Source organism: Centropristis striata, chromosome 1 (genome assembly GCF_030273125.1).
Source record: "Centropristis striata isolate RG_2023a ecotype Rhode Island chromosome 1, C.striata_1.0, whole genome shotgun sequence".
NCBI lineage: Eukaryota > Metazoa > Chordata > Actinopteri > Perciformes > Serranidae > Centropristis > Centropristis striata.
The window spans coordinates 44487718-44509345 of NC_081517.1; the positions used below are offsets into that span (position 1 = coordinate 44487718).

Below are 21628 nucleotides of genomic sequence, written 5' to 3' on the forward strand. Positions count from 1 at the left end.
GGCGACCCCCAGAAATCATCTCGCGACCCCAATTGGGGTCCCGACCCCAAGGTTGAGAATAGCTGGTCTATACGATACATTGATGAGCTGTGTTCAGAAAGTTAGCAAGCTAACACAATAAAGATATTAACCTGACTTCATGATATTTGAGCCAGGCAGTAAGGTAAGGTCCTGCTGCTGCAGCACTAAATATTTCAGTTAGTTTAGCGTGTTTGGCAGCGTTTGCCTGGAGGGCTTGTTTGTTTTTCTCATCATTTTACCGCGACTCGTATGCGTTTCATTTTTATTTCGTCTGTGCCGTGACTGATTGATTGACAGCAGAAGGGGCCACAGACACCTGGCCCTCTCTACTGTTTTATTGGCCATTTGGAAATCAGTAAACCAAAATAGAAATTAAAAATTAAAAATACATATATATCATCGGCCCAGGATAAAACCTACCTAGCTGTCTGCACAACTGAAGAAAATAAATAATAACAAACTGGCATCCAGTCGCTGCCATATTCACTTGAGACACTCTGGGCCAGTTTACAGAACTAACACAGTCCAACCAAGCTAATGAAGCTAGCAGCTAACCTACCTTCTGTCTCCCGCTCTTTCTCTGTCCATGAAGCTCGAGCTGCAGGTCCAACCAGGTCAAACGTCCCCCACAAAATAACTCCAGGTTCAGACTTATTGTAGGTAGCCTGATATAAGTCTCGTCGCTCCAAATGTCAAATATTCCGTTGATATATCGTTGCTATCTCATTGCTATCCTGTTGCTATGTCGTTGCTATCCTGTTGATATCTCGTTGTTATCCTGTTGATATCTCGTTGCTATCCTGTTGCTATGTTGTTGCTATCCTGTTGATATCTCGTTGTTATCCTGTTGATATCTCGTTGCTATCCTGTTGCTATGTCGTTGCTATCCTGTTGATATCTCGTTGTTATCCTGTTGATATCTTGTTGCTATCCTGTTGATATCTCGTTGCTATCCTGTTGCTATCTCGTTGCTATCCTGTTGCTATCTCGTTGCTATCCTGTTGCTATGTCGTTGCTATCCTGTTGATATCTCGTTGCTATCCTGTTGATATCTCGTTGCTATCCTGTTGATATCTCGTTGCTATCCTGTTGATATCTCGTTGCTATCCTGTTGCTATCTCGTTGCTATCCTGTTGCTATCTCGTTGCTATCCTGTTGCTATGTCGTTGCTATCCTGTTGATATCTCGTTGCTATCCTGTTGCTATGTCGTTGCTATCCTGTTGATATCTCGTTGCTATCCTGTTGATATCTCGTTGCTATCCTGTTGCTATCTCGTTGCTATCCTGTTGCTATTTCGTTGCTATCTCGTTGCTATCTCGTTGCTATCCTGTTGCTATCTCGTTGCTATCTCGTTGCTATCCTGTTGCTATCTCGTTGCTATCCTGTTGCTATCCTGTTGATATCTCGTTGCTATCTCGTTGCTATCCTGTTGCTATCTCGTTGCTATCTCGTTGCTATCCTGTTGCTATCTCGTTGCTATCCTGTTGCTATCTCGTTGGTATCCTGTTGCTATGTCGTTGCTATCCTGTTGATATCTCGTTGCTATCCTGTTGCTATGTCGTTGCTATCCTGTTGATATCTCGTTGCTATCCTGTTGCTATGTCGTTGCTATCCTGTTGATATCTCGTTGCTATCCTGTTGATATCTTGTTGCTATCTCGTTGCTATCCTGTTGATATCTCGTTGCTATCCTGTTGATATCTCGTTGCTATCCTGTTGATATCTCGTTGCTATCCTGTTGATATCTCGTTGCTATCCTGTTGATATCTCGTTGCTATCCTGTTGCTATGTCGTTGCTATCCTGTTGCTATGTCGTTGCTATCCTGTTGATATCTCGTTGCTATCCTGTTGCTATCTCGTTGCTATCCTGTTGCTATCTCGTTGCTATCCTGTTGATATCTCGTTGCTATCCTGTTGCTATCTCGTTGCTATCCTGTTGATATCTCGTTGCTATCCTGTTGATATCTCGTTGCTATCCTGTTGCTATGTCGTTGCTATCCTGTTGATATCTCGTTGCTATCCTGTTGCTATGTCGTTGCTATCCTGTTGCTATGTCGTTGCTATCCTGTTGCTATGTCGTTGCTATCCTGTTGCTATGTCGTTGCTATCCTTTTGCTATGTCGTTGCTATCCTGTTGATATCTCGTTGCTATCCTGTTGCTATCTCGTTGCTATCCTGTTGCTATGTCGTTGCTATCCTGTTGCTATGTCGTTGCTATCCTGTTGCTATGTCGTTGCTATCCTTTTGCTATGTCGTTGCTATCCTGTTGATATCTCGTTGCTATCCTGTTGCTATCTCGTTGCTATCCTGTTGCTATCTCGTTGCTATCTCGTTGCTATCTCGTTGCTATCCTGTTGCTATCTCGTTGCTATCTCGTTGCTATCCTGTTGATATCTCGTTGCTATCCTGTTGCTATGTCGTTGCTATCCTGTTGATATCTCGTTGCTATCCTGTTGCTATCTCGTTGCTATCCTGTTGATATCTCGTTGCTATCCTGTTGCTATCTCGTTGCTATCCTGTTGATATCTTGTTGCTATCCCGTTGCTATCTCGTTGCTATCCCGTTGCTATCTCGTTGCTATCCTGATGCTATCTCGTTGCTATCCTGTTGCTATCTCGATAATATCTCGTTAATATCTCGTTGATATCTTGTTGCTATCTCGTTGCTATCTCGTTGCTATCCTGTTTCTATCTCGTTGCTATCCTGTTGCTATCTCGTTAATATCTCGTTAATATCTCGTTGATATCTTGTTGCTATCTCGTTGCTATCTTGTTGCTATCCTGTTGATATCTCGTTGCTGTCCTGTTGATATCTCGTTAATATCTCGTTGATATCTCGTTGCTATCTCGTTGCTATCCTGTTGATATCTTGTTGCTATCCCGTTGCTATCTCGTTGCTATCCCGTTGCTATCTCGTTGCTATCCTGATGCTATCTCGTTGCTATCCTGTTGCTATCTCGATAATATCTCGTTAATATCTCGTTGATATCTTGTTGCTATCTCGTTGCTATCTCGTTGCTATCCTGTTTCTATCTCGTTGCTATCCTGTTGCTATCTCGTTAATATCTCGTTAATATCTCGTTGATATCTTGTTGCTATCTCGTTGCTATCTTGTTGCTATCCTGTTGATATCTCGTTGCTGTCCTGTTGATATCTCGTTAATATCTCGTTGATATCTCGTTGCTATCTCGTTGCTATCCTGTTTCTATCTCGTTGCTATCCTGTTGATATCTCGTTGCTGTCCTGTTGATATCTCGTTAATATCTCGTTGATATCTCGTTGCCATCTTTTTGATATCTCGTTGCTATCTTGCTCCCTCTTGTGGTGACGCAGTTAATATCGCAAACCGTCAGCGCATTTAAGCCCCGCCCCCACCGGAAGCGGTCAGTCTGCAGTTCTGGACCTCTTGTGTTTTGCGACAGCGCCCCCTGCTGGACGGCTGTAAAACTATTCTAAATCAGCATCTCACCCAGACACCACTTTCTGAAATGAGTCACATTTATCTCACAATTTACAATTTTAAAATTTTACTACACCCAAATAAAAATACTTAGATTTAATTATTGACAAAGCATGAAGTTTCTAACTAAAGAACAAGTTTTGGACTTTTTACCATGAGGTATTGGTATCATGGTTTTTAGCACAACCTCACCTATATGACCTGATTATTATTTTTTTCATTTTGACTTACTGGATCAACATTTTGAACACCAAAAGCACCCAAAAATAATTACAAAAAACAAATAAAACACACAAAAAAACCCAATTTTTTTTTTTACAAATAACACACATAAAAACGCAAAAATACAAAAAACACACAAAAACCCCTCCCAAAAACCAAAAAAACACACAAAATTACAATAAACACACTCAAAAACACACTCCTTGATGTCTGTTTCATCTTGTGACAAAGTTTTAGGTTTCAGTTTTGCTTTATTTCAGAGAAATAATAATGTAAAAATGGCAGTAACTACAAAATCTGACTCAAAACCAAAGCAGACAGCAGTAAGTTCACTTTGTATGTCTTCATCGTGTTGAATAGAGAAGACAAGAATAATAGAAATTATACGTTTATTTGATAGGGAAATTATTATCTAGATAGCAATAAAGTAAAAAGTGAGACATCATCAATACATGTATAAATAAGTGTCATATCACTGACCTACCTATAACCCATTTGGCTGGCCAGTTAAAAAACATTTTTTATTAAAAAAACTTTAAAGCAGTTTTTCTCAGTTTTAAACTTTGCTAGTTACTGCAGTTAGACTCTGTAGGGCAGTATTGAGCAAAAATAATATATATACGTTGACTTGAGTGTCAATTCATTAAGAGTTAATTTAAGCGTTCAACATGCTTATTTCTACATTTAATAACCTTAATTTAAGAAATCTTGTCAAGGTAAATTATCTGTCCATGCAGCAAGATCATTTCGCTCAGATTTACTGTTTGATCTGGTTTTTAAACACCTTTTTTGCAGTGTACAGACCATAGAATTCGTAATAAGCACAATAGACGACAGATCCAGAGCATAAAAAGAAAATCCCTCATAGTGGGAAATAACCTCCAACACATTGTGGAGATAATAAAGTACATTCAAGACGTTACAGTCTGTTTTTAGTGGACACCTCAAACCAGTTTAAACAAAAGCCTCAAACATGGAGGCAACACAGAGCAGAAACATGTCTGGGTACATTAAATAATGATTAATTTACTCTAAAAGTACAGAGCCCTTCTTTCACCCAGTTACTCATAAGTATCATAGATACATACTCATGTTTACAAAAATACTTATTGTAAAGCTATTTAAATGTCATGTTAATAAAAAGAGAAATCATAAGTCCTAATAGTGGGGCGGATAAAAGCACCAAATTTGGCAGATGTGTTGATAATTATATTGGGAACAAAACTGGATATTGGGCCATCACCAATTCAGACCCTGGTTGCCGTGGCAGCCATTTTTAAAAATGGCTGCCGGCAGTTGGTTAAACATCATCATTTTTACATCTATTTTTGGTTATTTGTGTCTTTTTTAGTCTTTTTTACATCTATTTTTGGTCATTTGTGTCTTGTTTAGTCATTTTTACATCTATTTTTGGTAATTTTGTGTCTTTTTAGTCATTTTTATATCTATTTTTGGTCATTTTGTGTCTTTTGGTCATTTTGTGTCTTTTTTAGTCAATTTTACATCTATTATTGGTCATTTTGTGTCTTGTTTAGTCAATTTTAAATCTATTATTGGTTATTTGTGTCTTTTTTCGTCATTTTTACATCTATCTTTGGTCATTTTGTGTGTTTTTTAGTCATTTTTACATCTATTTTTGATCATTTGTGTCTTTTTTAGTCTTTTTTACATCTATTTTTGGTCATTTGTGTCTTGTTTAGTCATTTTTACATCTATTTTTGGTCATTTTGTGTCTTTTTTAGTCAATTTTACATCTATTTTTGGTCATTTTGTGTCTTTTTAGTCATTTTTATATCTATTTTTGGTCATTTTGTGTCTTTTGGTCATTTTGTGTCTTGTTTAGTCATTTTTATATCTATTTTTGGTCATTTTGTGTCTTTTTAGTCATTTTTATATCTATTTTTGGTAAATTTGTGTCTTTTTAGTAATTTTTATATCTATTTTTGGTCATGTTGTGTCTTGTTTCGTCAATTTTACATCTATTATTGGTTATTTGTGTCTTTTTTAGTCATTTTTACATCTATTTTTGGTCATTTTGTGTCTTTTTAGTCATTTTTACATCTATTTTTGGTCATTTTGTGTCTTGTTTAGTCAATTTTACATCTATTTTTGGTCATTTTGTGTCTTGTTTCGTCAATTTTACATCTATTATTGGTTATTTGTGTCTTTTTAGTCATTTTTACATCTATTTTTCATTTATTAATGTAAAATGCAGAGGCAATCTCAACATGTTGTTGCATTTTATTTAATTTTATATTGTTTTACATTGTCACAAACTATATTTTCATTTGAACTTTTATGTAATTAATATTTGAAGTGTTAAAAACATGTAAACAGCAGCTTGGAGGTGATCAGATTGTGAACATGGCAATATGGCCCAATATCCAGTCTTTCTTTTAATATATTAAGCTATATTTGCACCAAATGTAGTGCTTTTATCACAAAATAAACAAGAGGTTAGCTCTGCCTGCTGCCCCACTATAATGTTTCCTGAGATTCTTCACCACAGGTCCGGCTCCACCCAGACGATCTTCTTCTGCTCCTCCCAGATGACGGTCCTCAGGCCGGTCAGCAGCGAGTTCTGGTCGCACCACGAGTCTGGAGACATGTTGTGGTAGAGACACGGCAGCTTGTCCAGCAGCGGCTCCTCGTTCCTGGAACACGCCAGCAGACGCTCCTCCGACTGGCTGCGGCGCTGCAGCTTGGACCTGGAGGTGAAGATCAATAAAGATCATATTAAAGATGTGTTTCTGATCAGTGGCAGACTCAGACTGTTTGGGTGAAAAAATAAAAAGGGCCATTCTGCACAACATGAGGCCCCTCCAGCAGCAAGAAGCTCTGATGCATCATGTTTGATGAAATAGTCCTGATCCTTGATTATGATTAGCATTAAGTTAACCCTATAAAGCCTGAACCATGAAATAATTGCCAGAAAATTCTATTTAAAAAAAAAAACCTGCTGACAAATTAAAAAAAATATATATATGAATTTGCATATATATGAATTCTAATTTGTATCATATTTGATACATTGGGTCTTTTTGTGCAATTTGTTGCTCACAGTTTGTTTTTCTTGAACTAACAAAAACATATAAAACCTAAAATATTTAACCTATTAAGACTTTGACTTTCTTTTTAACATTTTCCTCAAACATACAAAATATATATTTTTCCATATAACACAACATCATACATCTGCTGATATAAAGTTTTCATGCAGCAATGACAGATCCACCAGTGGAACCAGCATTTCATTTTTGCTACATCTGTTATTTTTGTGCAATTTGTTGCTCAGTTTGTTTATCTCCAACACATCATCAATGCTCAATTTTCTTGCCATCTAAAAATACACAGCAAAAAAAAAAGTATTTCTTTGAATTATTCGAGAGATATCTCAATTTTACTCTTAATATACCTAATTATGTCAGTTAAACTTTTACCTAGTTTACCTAAATGAGAAAAAGACTGTATGTTGCTTTATTTAATGCATAATGTATAAAATGCAATAAAATGACAACTCACAAATTTTCAAATAAGTTATTGTGTAACAAATATGATACATTTGGCTTTATAGGGTTAAAGGAGATCCAGATCAAAGTAATTAATGATATGGTACTAACAATTAAAACCATCAAACTGAACCATCTCGGGGCGTCCGGGGAGAAAATTTGTACACTTTTAAGTCAAATGCATTGTATGAAGGGGCACTCTAGAGGGCACTCAATAATTTTTTCATGTGTAAAGTGCAGCCAATAAGGCACTTTCTCTCGTTTTCCCCATCTACATGCTCCAGTACAGGAAATAAAGAAACATGTGGATTATTGTTAAACTCTGTTCCTCACTGATCAACAGTTAATATATTATGTGTTGCGTGATCTTCTCTCTCCTCCTCACTGTGAGTCAGTGTCTAGTTTGAGACTTCTACATGGATTATTCATAAGTCAGTTTAAGGTCAAAATGTCTCCACAACATGTCAGATAACAGTGGAGTCATCAGGTAAAAACGTTTCAGTGCTGACATCATGAAGTCAGTCAGCTCTGTCAGCGTTAAGAAGGAGAGTTTACCTCAGTTTCCTTGCGCTGCGAGCAGACTGGCCGATGAAGATGATGATGGGGAAGATATCAGCTCTGTGCAGCCGACGGACACAGTCCAGCCCCAACGGCAGCACACAGTGAGTCCCCTGGAGGAGGAAGAGGAGAATATGGGTTCATTTATTCATGTTTTCATCATCATTGTGATTATTTTTGAAGACACAAAGTCTTAATGAGCTCTGAGAGTCTGATGTCTCCTTCATAAACAGGCAGAATACTGAGCTGTGGTACTGGAGATATAAGAAATAAATTTACTTTCACACGATAGATAGATATGGTCTGGACTGTCTAGACCAGGGGTCTCAAACTCAAATTACCTGGGGGCCGCTGGAAGCAGTATCAAAATGACCAAAAAAAGACACAAAATTACTAAAAAAAGACACAAAATTACTAAAAAAGACACAAAATTATGAAAAAAAGACACAAAATTACTAAAAAAGATACAAAATGACAGAAAAAGACAAAAAATTACTAGAAAAAGACACAAAATTACCAAAAAATACACAGAATTACTAAAAAAGACACAAAATTACAAAAAGACACACAATTACTAAAAAAAAGACACAAAATTACAAAAAAGATACAAAATTACTAAGACACAAAATTACAAAAAGACACAAAATTACAAAAAAAAGACACAAAATTACAAAAAAGACACAAAATTACTAAAAAAAAGACACAAAATGACCAAAAAATACAAAATTACTAAAAAAGACACAAAATTACAAAAAAGACACAAAATTACAAAAAGACACAAAATTACAAAAAAAAAGACACAAAATTACAAAAAGACACAAAATTACAAAAAAAAGACACAAAATTACAAAAAAGACACAAAATTACAAAAAGACACAAAATTACAAAAAAAAGACACAAAATTACAAAAAAGACACAAAATGACCAAAAAATACACAGAATCACCAAAAAGACACAAAATTATTTAAAAAACACACAAAATGACCCAAAAAAGACAAAATGACCAAAAAAGACACAAAATGACAGAAAAAAAATACATTACTTAAAAAAGAAACAAAATGACCAAAAAAAGACACAAAAATTCCACACACAACACGGTAAAGTGCCATTCATATAAAACTCACATTAAACTTTCATATCAAGGTGGGGGCCACAAAATATCATCACGAGGGCCACAATTGGCCCGCGGGCCGCCAGTTTGAGACCCCTGGTGTAGACACTAAGCCCTATTCTTGACTTTTTGAGCTACCAGCCTCCAATAAAAGTATCCAGATCTAAGATGTATTTTCGTGCTGAATGTTCTGACCTTCTTCATGATCTTCTCGACACTCTGCAGGGTGTAGCAGCAGTTCCTCCCCTGGTCCGACTCCTCCAGGATCTCTGACCTCTGCAGCCGGGCGGCATGCTCGCTGGGACTCAGCACCTCTGAGGAGCAGGAGGGAGGAGCAGGTAAGGCATTAGGGCTGGCCGATATATCCATATAAAAAATATATCCATAGATTTTCACATGTGATATGGAATTAGACCATATCGCAAAAAACTGAAGATAATTCTCGAGCAACAATCTAACTCACCTGGTTCTTTCCAACACTCAAATATACAATAATATACATATTTTTGTAAACAACCTTAATATCAATAGATAATCTTGTTTACAAGTGCACCTGGAGAAAAAAATAACATTTATATCCTTTTGCATCAAATGCATCCCTTGTCCATGAGCTTCTATCAAGAATAAAGACAACTGAACACATTCAACGTTAAATTTTTTTCTTTCTTTATATATAAATGCTGCCCTTACTGAGGTTAGTCATGTTCTTTTGTAATGTTCGCTATGTAAAAAAAAATGTAGAAATCACAGTGCAACTCTGTCAAATTGCTTCAGGAAAAGGGCGTAAAATGAAAAATTGAATATCACCATAGCAAAGACTTTTGATGACCGTAAATCAAGGAATAGTACAAAACTTTTAAACTGTAGAAAACACACATTTTCATGTAAAATCAATGGAGAAATTCCATATTGTCACAAGGACACAATAAGCCTAAAAATAACATGATTATTCAGTCAAAATTACAGTTTTTGCTGATATTTACATTTAAATTTACAGTAGAAAGTCCACGTAATGTATTTTTTATGGTTAAGTTCTAGTAACCACAGCTGCTGGTATTTTACCGTAAATTATACAGATTTTTTTTACAGTGTATATATTTAATTCATCAAAATGTTCCAGATTAAGGCACCAGGACAAACATTTATCATTTGATTGATGCCTCAATGTGACTGATTATGTAATGTAATGATCAGATTTCCCCACAAAGACAAGGCAAACATGTTCTGTCTTTGTAGCCTCGACCTTTTTCTATTACTATTTATTCACAAAGTTGATTTCCTTCCTGGTTTGCAGCCAGAGACAAACATGAGCTGTCAAGTCAAACAGAGCTATCTATAGTGCTTCCCTGCTCTGTGTCTACAGGTGAGGACAGGTGCTGCAGCAGGAACAGACATGAAATAAAACCCACTGACTCAATATAAAGCCCTGTGTGTTCCTCACCAGGCTCACAGAGCTGGAAGCCCTGCCAGGCAGCCAGCTTCTTGTTCAGGATGTGTCCCAGGATGGTGGGCAGCAGCAGCACCGGCCTGCAGATGGGGGGGAAGTGGGGGGTGACCAGGCTGTAGGGCATCAGGGTCAGGCAGCTTTTGGGTGCAGATGTATCACCTAGGAAGGAAATAAAATACACCGTGATTAAAATAAAAGCGTCATCGGACTGAAATAATCTTCCTTTAAACATACAATCATTGACGTCTTTTCATAGTTTTAAATATGCCCTGTCTTCTTATTTTGAGTTAGTTTCAGATATGTCTATATGTATTTTTTATTTTTTTAAATGCAATTTCAATTTACAATAATATTATGTTACTTCTTTCAGTTTTACTAGGCTAATGTTATGGCCAACTTGTGGCCATTGAGAGGTTGTGATTATTCTTGTGTTCATTTTTTGTTTGTTATGTTTGTGTTGATGCCTGTTGTCTTTGTTGTTGTATGTCTGTAAATTGTTGAGTGTTTTGTTTTGTAATGTACTTTAGGACCCCCTCGAAAACCAGAGGATTCCTCTCAAGGGGTTTATCCTACTCAATAAAATTTCTGATGATGATGAAAATAAATGTCCTCAAAGAAAGTAATTCAGAATGTTTAGCAAACAGCACAGAAAACAGCGTCCTCCTCCTCCTCCTCCGAAACAGGAGTGTGTCTATGTTCCCCTCTTTATATGAGACCGGGGAACATAGAACCCTTTTTCCCCGTTTTTCCCAAAAAGGGTCCTATGTTCCCCGTTCTGTTACTTTTTCCACCATTGCTGCCAAATTCCATGGCAAATAGGCCTAACCCTAACCTACTGACCCCCATCACCAGGACCAAGCAAACCTTCAGATCTTCAGATGCCAGAGTCTTCTCCACTGCTGCCCCAACCCTCTGGACCTCCCTCCCTACTCACATCCACAATTCAGACTCACTCCACGCCTTCAAAACTCAACTAAAAACCTTTTCAAGACAGCTTACAAGACCTGAACTCAAAATTTTTCATCAGATCTCTGTTTATTTTTTGTTTTTTTCTGCATTTTGTGTTTGTCTCAATTCACCTATGGCTAAGCCCCGCCCCCTCCACTCACTTGGACAAACTGTCAACATTCGGTGACGGGCGCTATGGCAGCTGTGACAGTCGGAGAAATTTCACAGGAGGCAATTAATCATTTTTGGAGACAGAAAGATGAAATATCATCTCGAAGTCACCAAAAGGGCCTTCATTAACAGGTTAGAGGTTTTCACTCGTCGTTTCACCCCACTGACATCGCTCACTCCGGTGCTTGTTGTAAACAAACAGAGATCGCTAAGTGAACACCTCCTGCAGCAGCAGCACATACACACTGTACTGCTACAGAGCTAACTGTAGCTAACTGCCGCTAACGAGGTCGGCCGGCTCGTTAACAAGAGGCTCTTGTTAACGAGCCGGCCGACCTCGTTAGCGCTCGTTAAGACGGAGTCCCTGGATTTGTCTCCAGTCATTAATGAGGAGATGTTGATTCTCTTCCGGTTATATTACTTGATTACGCGTGAAATTGGATAGTCTTCCACGGCCCACCTGATGATTTCTTACGGCACACTTGTGTGTTACTGCTCCCATATTATTGGGCTATACCTTGTGTCAGAGTTGCATGTACCCCATGCACACCGTTTGACCATTTTAAACTTAAAATCTCAAGAAAAAACACATAAAAACGACTGAAAACGGACTAACTCCAATGCATTTCAATGGATGTGGAAGCAGAGAATGTCCAAGTGTATTGAGTTAGCTATGCGCACTGTGATTGGGATTGATCATCGCGTTTGGGGGTGTGGCTTAGCCATAGGTGAATTATGTTAAGTGACTTTGAGTACTTTTTTACTTATTATATTATTAAAACCAGATCCTGTTTGTGACGATGCTGCTGCAGATGACTGTACCTGATTCTGAGCTCTTGGTGTTTTCATCCTCCACACTGACCCACAGTGGGTTCCTGCCCTGCCGTCCTGTGCCGACTATCCTCACGGCCTTCTGCTTCTTCTGGTCCACCACACGGCCGTCCTGCATGGTGAGAGAGAGGAATACCCCCAGCAGTTAGCACAGGGACATTTCTGATGGGAACACTTGGTGGCAGTAGTTCAGGTTATTCTCACCTTTGGAGACTTCTTTGTCTGAAAGCTCATGTCTTCAATGGCTCGAATCAGAAGTCGCTGTGCCCTGTGGACCAGCAGAAAATCATTCAAATTTACACCTAAAAGTGATGGTTTAGATTTTTAAAAGTGGGGTTCTATGAGGTACTTATCCACTGACAGTGTATTACCTGGCAGGAGGAAGGTGTATCAACACAGAAGCTAAGCAATTTACTGCTGTGGAGGGTGGCAACACGTAAATGGAAATACGGGGCTTTCCAAAGCTGTTATATCTGTCTATGCTCTCTTCAAAGCCACTAGACTCCTTTGACAAAAAAGTCATTTAACCTTCCAGAACACAGTTTGTATGTTTGTGTTATGAGGTGTGTTTCCTCTATAGTCAAATACCCGGAATGAGGCGGGTCTCCTTCGCCGAAACGCTCCTAATTTGAATGTGAGCCGGCCCTAGACAGTCCCTTACAGTTAGTGTTATAAACATTGTATTAATCTGGGGTTTTTCCAACGTTTTAATCATATTAAGCAAATGTGTCCCTGCCTGCTGCATGTGGAGGTACTGGCTTTGGGTTACATCAGACCAGTGTTTCTGCTAAAGGCTGGCAGGCTAGATGAGGTTAACTATATGTTTAGATCAAGGGAAGTACACATGACAGGGGGTTGTCAGACATGCATCAGATGTATTTCTGTTGACCATACCTTTGACTTTGGGGAACTGAGAATAACAGCATCTGTATCAGACAGTCAACTAGACGTTGGAAACCTCCACTATAGGAGGCATATAAGCCAACAGTTTTTGACTATCATGCAAGCCTTTTTCTCTGTAACCGTACTCGCTGTGTTGCATGATTTAAACACTCCTCTTGTACAAGATTTAATTAAATTCAACTTAAACTTTGATACTCTGAATCCAACTGTCTTTATTGAAGGGTCACTCTAAAAAAATTATAATAATGTTATATTGTATTGTTACATTATATTGTTATAATGTTTATGATCAGTGGCAGGCACTTTAGCTAGTTAGCATGCTGGTTTGTTTATGATCATCGATGGACACTTTGTGTACAGTTAGCATGCCGGTTTGTTTATGATCAGTAGCGTACACTTTATGTACAGTTAGCATGCTGGTTTGTTTATGATCAGTAGCGTACACTTTATGTACAGTTAGCATGCTGGTTTGTTTATGATCAGTAGCGTACACTTTATGTACAGTTAGCATGCTGGTTTGTTTACGATCATCAGTGGACACTTTGTTTACAGTTAGCATGCCGGTTTGTTTATGATCATCGATGGACACTTTGTGTACAGTTAGCATGCTGGTTTGTTTATGATCACTGGAGTACACTTTATGTACAGTTAGCATGCTGGTTTGTTTATGATCAGTGGCGTACACTTTTTGTACAGTTAGCATGCTGGTTTGTTTATGATCAATGGAGTACACTTTGTGTACAGTTAGCATGCTGGTTTGTTTATGATCAGTGGAGTACACTTTATGTACAGTTAGCATGCTGGTTTGTTTATGATCATCAGTGGACACTTTGTTTACTGTTAGCATGCTGGTTTGTTTATGATCAGTGGCGTACACTTTGTGTACAGTTAGCATGCTGGTTTGTTTATGATCAGTGGAGTACACTTTATGTACAGTTAGCATGCTGGTTTGTTTATGATCATCAGTGGACACTTTGTTTACTGTTAGCATGCTGGTTTGTTTATGATCAGTAGCGTACACTTTATGTACAGTTAGCATGCTGGTTTGTTTATGATCAGTAGCGTACACTTTATGTACAGTTAGCATGCTGGTTTGTTTATGATCATCAGTGGACACTTTGTTTACAGTTAGCATACCAGCTTCAGTTCCCTGTGGGAAAGGACCGTCTGATGGCAAGGTAAAGCAGTGAAAATATTCTAAACTGCATTTAAATTGATACTAATTCTTTGTTTGGTGATTAAAATATGCTTTGCTGCTGACCCGTCCATCTGCTGTAGATAATACTCTGACTGGATACCTCGTACAGCCCAATGCTCATTTACTTTAGTTTTCTAGTATTCTGATGATTCTGACTAACTTACATACTGAGCTAATCCTGTCCCTCCTGTTTGTGTATCAGTGTACCAACCTGTAGTAGTTGGGTACGTTTCCACTCTGCAGGTCCAGCAGCTGACAGGGGTGAACCTGGCTGGCGTGCCACGAGTCCTCGCCGCCAGCAGGTCGCGTGTTGGTCACATGAAGGATGTCGTTGCAGGACACGGACAGCGACCCGTTAGGACCGGCAGGGAGAGACATGTTGACCCGTACATAGAAGGAGTCTCCGGACGATGTGTCGCTGTTCTGCAGGTGATGTAGCAGCGCTTCATAGTCTGAAGAGGCAGAGGAAGACACTTTAACCCTTGATCGGGTGAAGAACTATATTTGGTAACTTCAGTGGATATCTAACTGGGTCCCCATGTCTCTCTGTGAGGTCGTAGAACCACATGGATTTCTTCCAGCTAATCAGCAAAGATCAGGCTACGTTACTAGATTAAAGTGGCAAATCTACAAGAAAAAAAAACGCAGATTTAAGAGATTTAAAGTGGTTTGTGAGAAAAAAGTGAAAAAACAACTTTTTTCAAACTTTTTTCTCCCAGATTCACCACTTCAAATCTCATAAATCTGTGCATTTCTTTCTCGTGGATTTGCACTTTTTTTACCATTAATTCTTTTCTCATAAATTTGTAACTTTACCATTAATTTGAGATTTTTTCAATCAATGAAGTCTTTACCACACTTTGCCACAGTGTGTTCAGGTGTAGTTATATTGAGAGGAAACCAAATGATGTATTTTTGTATTACAACCCTGGAAGTTAGCATCACCATGGGATCTATTTAGAATTAGCCTACAGGATTTTGATGTTTTTTTATATTGTGCTGGGGCAAAAGTTAAGGCTCAACTCTCTGCCCAACAAGACTGATGAACTGGAGATATTGGTGAAGACTCAGAAAGAATACTGTGAGTGTAGTTTCTTGTGTTTTACGGAAACGTGGTTGAATCAAAACATCTCAGACTCCATCATGGATCTACCTGACACATAAAACGTACAAAATCTACAAGTTGGGGTATGAACTAATATTTTATGTCCTACGACAAAACATGAACATCTCTTCAGCTTGTGATAACCACAGACAACCTTATTTCAGGCATCTAACCACCAACCCATTCAGAATCCTCATTGAGTTAGAGAGGATAGACCCCAGGGAGCTAAGATGCTACCAACTGGTTTAACAACTTATTCCTTTTGCGCCCTTTTAGCTCCACTGTACATTTCAGATGTAACAATTTATCAAACTGAAACTACATGCCGAAAAGTTAAAGGAAAATTTGACCTGTAGGGGTTTGAACCAAGCCACCGACTTACAAACAGGGCTGTCCTATCTTGATAAAGAGGCTTAACTTGCATATTGTAAATTATTTGTCATGTATTTTAGAGAGCGATGAATTCTTTGAACGATGCAAAACAAAGACACCCTCGTCAACACAGCAGACTGAGCAACATTAAATCCCGTTTTTGATACAGTCCCCTCAGGTGGCAGCTGGCCATCTTTCTAATCTCAAGAGAAACAACCTGCTTCCTGATGGCCTCATCACAGCTGAAACCATAAACCTTTATCTCCAGCTTATGTCAAGATAAAGTCACTGTGATTGTTATAATACAGTCCTGCCTCATGACGTTGCTCTTCCCTTATTATGTAGTTTCATGATTTTGGAATTACAGTATCAACACACAATATGCTCCAATGCCACTGTACTGCAGTAAGCCCGTAAAAATGAATTTGTCATTGGAAATATAGTGAAATGTGAAGGATAATTTGATAAAAGGTACTATTTAATTTAATTTCAGAGCTTCACCATGCAGTTGCTCATCTGGAGGAAACTGGCGCTTATGTGAGAATCATGTTCTTTGATTTTTCAAGCGCATTCAACACCATCCAACCCAAGAGACTCAAAAACAAGCTGACAGAGATGGGAGTGGATCTTTCCTTCATCTCCTGGATCCCAGATTACCTGACAGGAAGACCACAGTATGTCAGGTTGGGGAACTGTGTTTCTAGGGACATTAATGAGCAGCATAGGGGCTCCACAAGGCACTGTTCTGGCTCCACTCCTGTTCACACTGTACACACCGGACTTCAGATACAACTCTGAGTCCTGCCACATCCAGAAGTACTCCGACGACACTGCTGTTGTGGCGTGTATCAGGAATGGACAGGAATGTGAATATAGTGATCTGATAAAAGCCTTCAGAAGAACTATCTCCTACTGAACACCTCAAAGACTAAGGAAATGATCAGAGATTTCCACAGGTTCAAGCCCCCCTTCAGCCAGTGAATACCTGTGGGGTGGACATGGAGGTGTTGCTCTCAGTATTTAGGTGTATACCTGGATAATAAGTTGGACTGGTCCCTAAACACAGACGCTCTCTACAAAAAGGGGCGGAGCTGCCTCTTTTTTTTCTTGAAGCTCAGATCTCTGGACATCTGTAGTAAGATGCTGCAGATGTTTTATCAGTCTGTGGTGGTCGTGTGTTGTTTTATTGAGAATGTAAAAGTGTTTCATGCTGATGTTGTGGGACGTACCATCTTGTTTAGGCCGGAGGGAGAGGTGGCAGAGGCCTGTGACCTGTCCAAGAGCCCACATAGCTTCCTCTAAAGTAGAATCCTCCAGCACCATCCTCAGAGCCTTCCGGTTCTGCTCGTATTTCACCTGCAGAACAACAGAATAATTAGAATTTTGAGAATTTTGAGTGTGCTTGACTCTGGCCCGTGACTCTCACCCTCTCATACATTATTAGTTTACAATTTGAACTGTTTTCAAAATGGAAAAGAGAAGGAAGTCATGTAAGATAATAAAGCAGATGTTGGTGTGTGTGTTTGTCTGTCTTTCAGTCTGTCTGAAAGTGTGAAACTCGTCAGTTTGTGTCTAAAACTTGTCAGTTAGTGTAAACTGACAGTTTTCAGTAATTGTGTATGTTTTGGGGGTGGCAGCCACCAATCAGAGCAGAGCAATCAACTGAAATCAACTGCTCCTGTGAAGCCACTGACTGAGAGGAAAAAAACTCAAAACGTTCTCCTCGAACAGAAAGTATTTTTGTCAAAACCGTAGCTCCTATCATTGATCTGACTTCACTTTGAGCATCCTGAGTTCTTCCTGAACGTCTACATATGTGTTTTGTGAGGAAAAATAAAGAAATTGTCTTTTTAGAGCGATCAGAAGAAACCCCCCAGTCTATGAGGCTGTGGGTGGTGTTGGTGGATCATCTGTGGTCCTACGCCCAAACTAGAACTCTGACAGCTTTACCACACCAGTGTCAGGGAGAAGAACAATTTTCCTACGTTTCTATGTATAAATTATTTCTGTAGATTGGCATTTGCAACCTCAAGCGCAGTTTCCAAATTCATTTTTTGACAATTTTTTCTCTTCCTCTCCACTCTAGCTATGATGTCACCCACTCTAGCCTCTACATAGGGTTACATTGGCGGGATTTTTTTGCATGTTTTTGCCAAATAATTTGAAAACACTTGTCATGGCCGAGCCGGTCGATTTGAAACCTTTTTAGTGTATGTGAGACCAAAACTCTGAGAGGAGTAGTCGACCGAAAAAAACATGGAAGAAACGGAAGAATACGAAGAAGACATAAGCCCGGTGAATAACAATTAGTGTGCTTTTGCAAGCAAGCACACAAAAGAAGCCCGCAGAATAACAATTAGTGTGCTTTTGCAAGCAAGCACACAAAATAAGTTCGCGGAATAACAATTAGTGTGCTTTTGCAAGCAAGCACTCAAACTAAGTTTGCGGAATAACAATTAGTGTGATTTTGCAAGCAAGCACACAAAAGAAGCCCGCAGAATAACAATTAGTGTGCTTTTGCAAGCAAGCACAGAAAATAAGTTTGCGGAATAACAATTGGTGTGCTTTTGCAAGCAAGCACACAAAAGAAGCCCGCAGAATAACAATTAGTGTGCTTTTGCAAGCAAGCACACAAAAATCTAGGATTAAGCCCGGTGGATAGTATATAGTGGCTCTTTCAAGCACACTCAATTAAAAAACGCCCTCACGGTAGGCGGAATGATTAAAATGAGTGTTCAGAAACACATTGCCACCCACCTCCACTATCTGGGCCCCGGCGCTGATGCCGACAGTGTGGGCGGCGGTGCCTTCTGTCACCTGGTGCACAAACACGCCGCTCTTGTTGCCTCCCACCACCGACAGCTGTTTGAGCAGCGCGTCGCCCAGGAAGGAGATGCTGAGGACGCGACCGCTGACACGGATCGCTTTGGGACGAGAACGCAACAGGAAGGGAGGCACCGAGGTTCTGGACAGGCTGCAGAGAGGAAGGAAAGGATAGGATGATTCATCAGGCAATTATCAAATCAAACACATATTGAAAGGATAAGGATTTATTTTTATGGAATAGAAAAATGTTCACGGAGCAAGAGAGGAACTTTTCATACTGCACTACTGGTCAAAAGTTAACTGGTCAAAAACACACCAACTTTTCCAGAATTTAATTGAAAATGATGCAGTTTAATGTCTCAGTGTACTCTGAAATTAATGCACATTTGCAACATTTAAAATTCTTTATTGAGCATGATAGTTTTAAAAAAAAGATTCAAAATCACATTTTATGTTGGACTAAAGGACTAAAAAAAGACACAAAATAACCAAAAAAAGACACAAAATGACAAAAAAAGACACAAAATGACCAAAAAAGACACAAAATGACAAAAAAAGACACAAAATGACTTACAAAGACATGAAAAGAATTCAAAAATGGACAAAATAGCCAAAGACTCCATAGAGTTAAGTTGTTAACCCACTTCTTGTTCCCTGAAAAAAGGCCTACTTGTACAATTATGAAATGTACATTATATTTTACCTTTTTTTATTTACCTCTGGCAGTTCACCACTTACCTTTGTACCCTTTCGAGCTGTTGATTTGACTTGAACTGCTTGATTTTCGATAAAAACTGGAAAAATTGGGGTGTTTTTTGACCGGTAGTGTATATGGGCTGAAATATGGATACGTTCTGTGTATCTGTGCTCGAATGCTCGATTGTTCGTCACAAAAAAATGTAATTTGAATTGTGAGAACTGAATGTTCAGTTCCAAACTAATAAATTCAATTTCAAATTACAATTTAGATTCAGTTTTTCAATGCAATGATTCAAATTGAACAATACAAATTCAAATTATGTGATTCAAATTCAGTTTTTTTTATGCAATTATTCAAGTTAAGCAATTCAAATTCAGTTTCTGCACTGCAAAAAAAGGTGTTTAGTCTAAAAACCAGATCAAACAGTAAATCTGAGGGAAATGATCTTGCTGCATGGACAGAAAATTTCACTTGACAAGATTTCTTAAATTTTGATTATTAAATCTAGAAATAAGCATGTTGAACACTTAAAATAAGAAATTAACTCTTAAAACCAGATAAATTAAAGCTGCAAATAGTGATGAACTGGCCCGAGCAGAGTGACCTGATGATTATTTGTTTCTTACCAAGTAAAAAAAACTTTTGATTTGGAAGTGTTAGATAATTTATCTTGTTTTGAAGTTGCTTAAAATTGAACTTAAAGTATCAATATTTAAATTGTAATATTTAAATATATACTTTTATGGCATTTCTTTGACACAGACACATTGTCCTACTTATTATTATTTAGGCAGACTGCTGTCTGTTCTGCACAAAAATGCTTATGTAACATGATATTTTTTCACAGTACTGTTGGTGCAGTGGACGTCTCACCCGTCAGTGTTGGAGCCAGAAGGAGAGGAAAGCCTCGGTGTCTTCTTCTCTTCACTCCCCACTGAACAAAAGAGAGGCTGTTTATTTATTTGGCATTAAGCTTGTTTCCTTGGTAATAATGTGTGTGAGTTAACGTGTCACTTTACAGCTCTGGCAATGGTTCAACAAGGAACAATAGCTAAAGAAAGTCCTGCAAACTACAGCAGAGAACCTCCCACTCCACACAGAAACTTAAACAAAGAAATTATGTTTTCTATACCAGAGGTGGAAGAAGTATTCAGACCCTTTACTGCAGTAAAAGTACTAATATTACACTGTGAAATGACTCCACTACAGTAAAAGTCCTGCATTCAAAACGTACTGAAGTAAAAGTACTAAAGTATCAGCATCAAAATGTACTTAAAGTATCAAAAGTAACAGTACTTGTTATGCAGAATGAACCCACTCAGACTTTTTTATATATTTATATAATATACCACACCAATGTGAGGGATATAGATATATTTTATATATAATATGTTATAGGATTTATTATTATTAATGCATTTATGTATCTAGAATTATTTTGTTTTGTCAAGTTAGGGCTCATTTTAACTACCTAATAAACTGTTATGAGGTTACATTTAAAAAATGTCTAATCACTTTAAATTGAGCTTAATTTACTTCAGGAACTTGTTTTTATGTGTATCCTTCTTAGATATGTTGGATTATCATGGATTTAATATTTATTTATTACAGTTTAATTTCCTACAGCTTTGTACACTTAACTTAACATGTATTATGTCATTTGCTGTTTATAATGTTTTAGCTTGTTTTTTAGCTTCAGGTTTAGTGCGGAAGGTGGACCTCGCTCTCATTTGTGGTGTGGATGTTTTTTTGTATTATAGTATAGTATAATAGTCCTGTCATGGTGATGTGATGTAATGCTGCAGATCAAATCTCCATTAGGAGAATAAAATCAAAGTTGGAGTTGAACTTAATCATGTTTTTCATGTTAAATCTGGTCTTGAAAAGTAACTAAAGCTGTCAGATACATGTAGTGGAGTAAAAAGTACAATATTCGCCTTGAAATGTAGTGGAGTTGAAGTATAAAGTTACATAAAATGGAAACACTCAAGTAAAGTATAAGTAGCTCAAAATTGTACTAAAGTACTCAAGAGTACTTGAGTAAATGTACTTAGTTACTTTCTCTACGTACCACTGGGGATGAACACATAGTCGTCCAACAGAAAATCATTCTCCAATATTTCCAAGCTGCTGCTGTAGAGAGAAAAAGACATGAACACGCTGGTCACATTTCTCTTTGTCACTTTCTTACAAACAAACAAACATGTAAACAAACACTGATAACTCTGAGTTTAGAGATTACTTTAT

The 21628-nt window shown here is 38.1% G+C and overlaps 1 protein-coding gene across 1 annotated transcript in view; it reads right to left on the reverse strand.

Moving 5' to 3' along the window:
- Positions 1–5703: 5703 nt before the first annotated feature.
- card14 (caspase recruitment domain family, member 14) overlaps positions 5704–21628 on the reverse strand; it is a 33863-nt gene continuing 17938 nt past the window's right edge. The window contains exons 9-19 of the mRNA XM_059329344.1: positions 21453–21514; positions 20255–20315; positions 18613–18829; positions 17085–17211; positions 14590–14830; positions 12482–12545; positions 12269–12389; positions 10322–10486; positions 9076–9194; positions 7767–7882; positions 5704–6410 (exon numbers count right to left, since the gene is read on the reverse strand). Of these exons, the coding sequence (XP_059185327.1) occupies positions 6203–6410; positions 7767–7882; positions 9076–9194; positions 10322–10486; positions 12269–12389; positions 12482–12545; positions 14590–14830; positions 17085–17211; positions 18613–18829; positions 20255–20315; positions 21453–21514 (1501 nt within the window). The 3' untranslated portion in view covers positions 5704–6202. The remainder of the gene's footprint in view (positions 6411–7766; positions 7883–9075; positions 9195–10321; positions 10487–12268; positions 12390–12481; positions 12546–14589; positions 14831–17084; positions 17212–18612; positions 18830–20254; positions 20316–21452; positions 21515–21628) is intronic.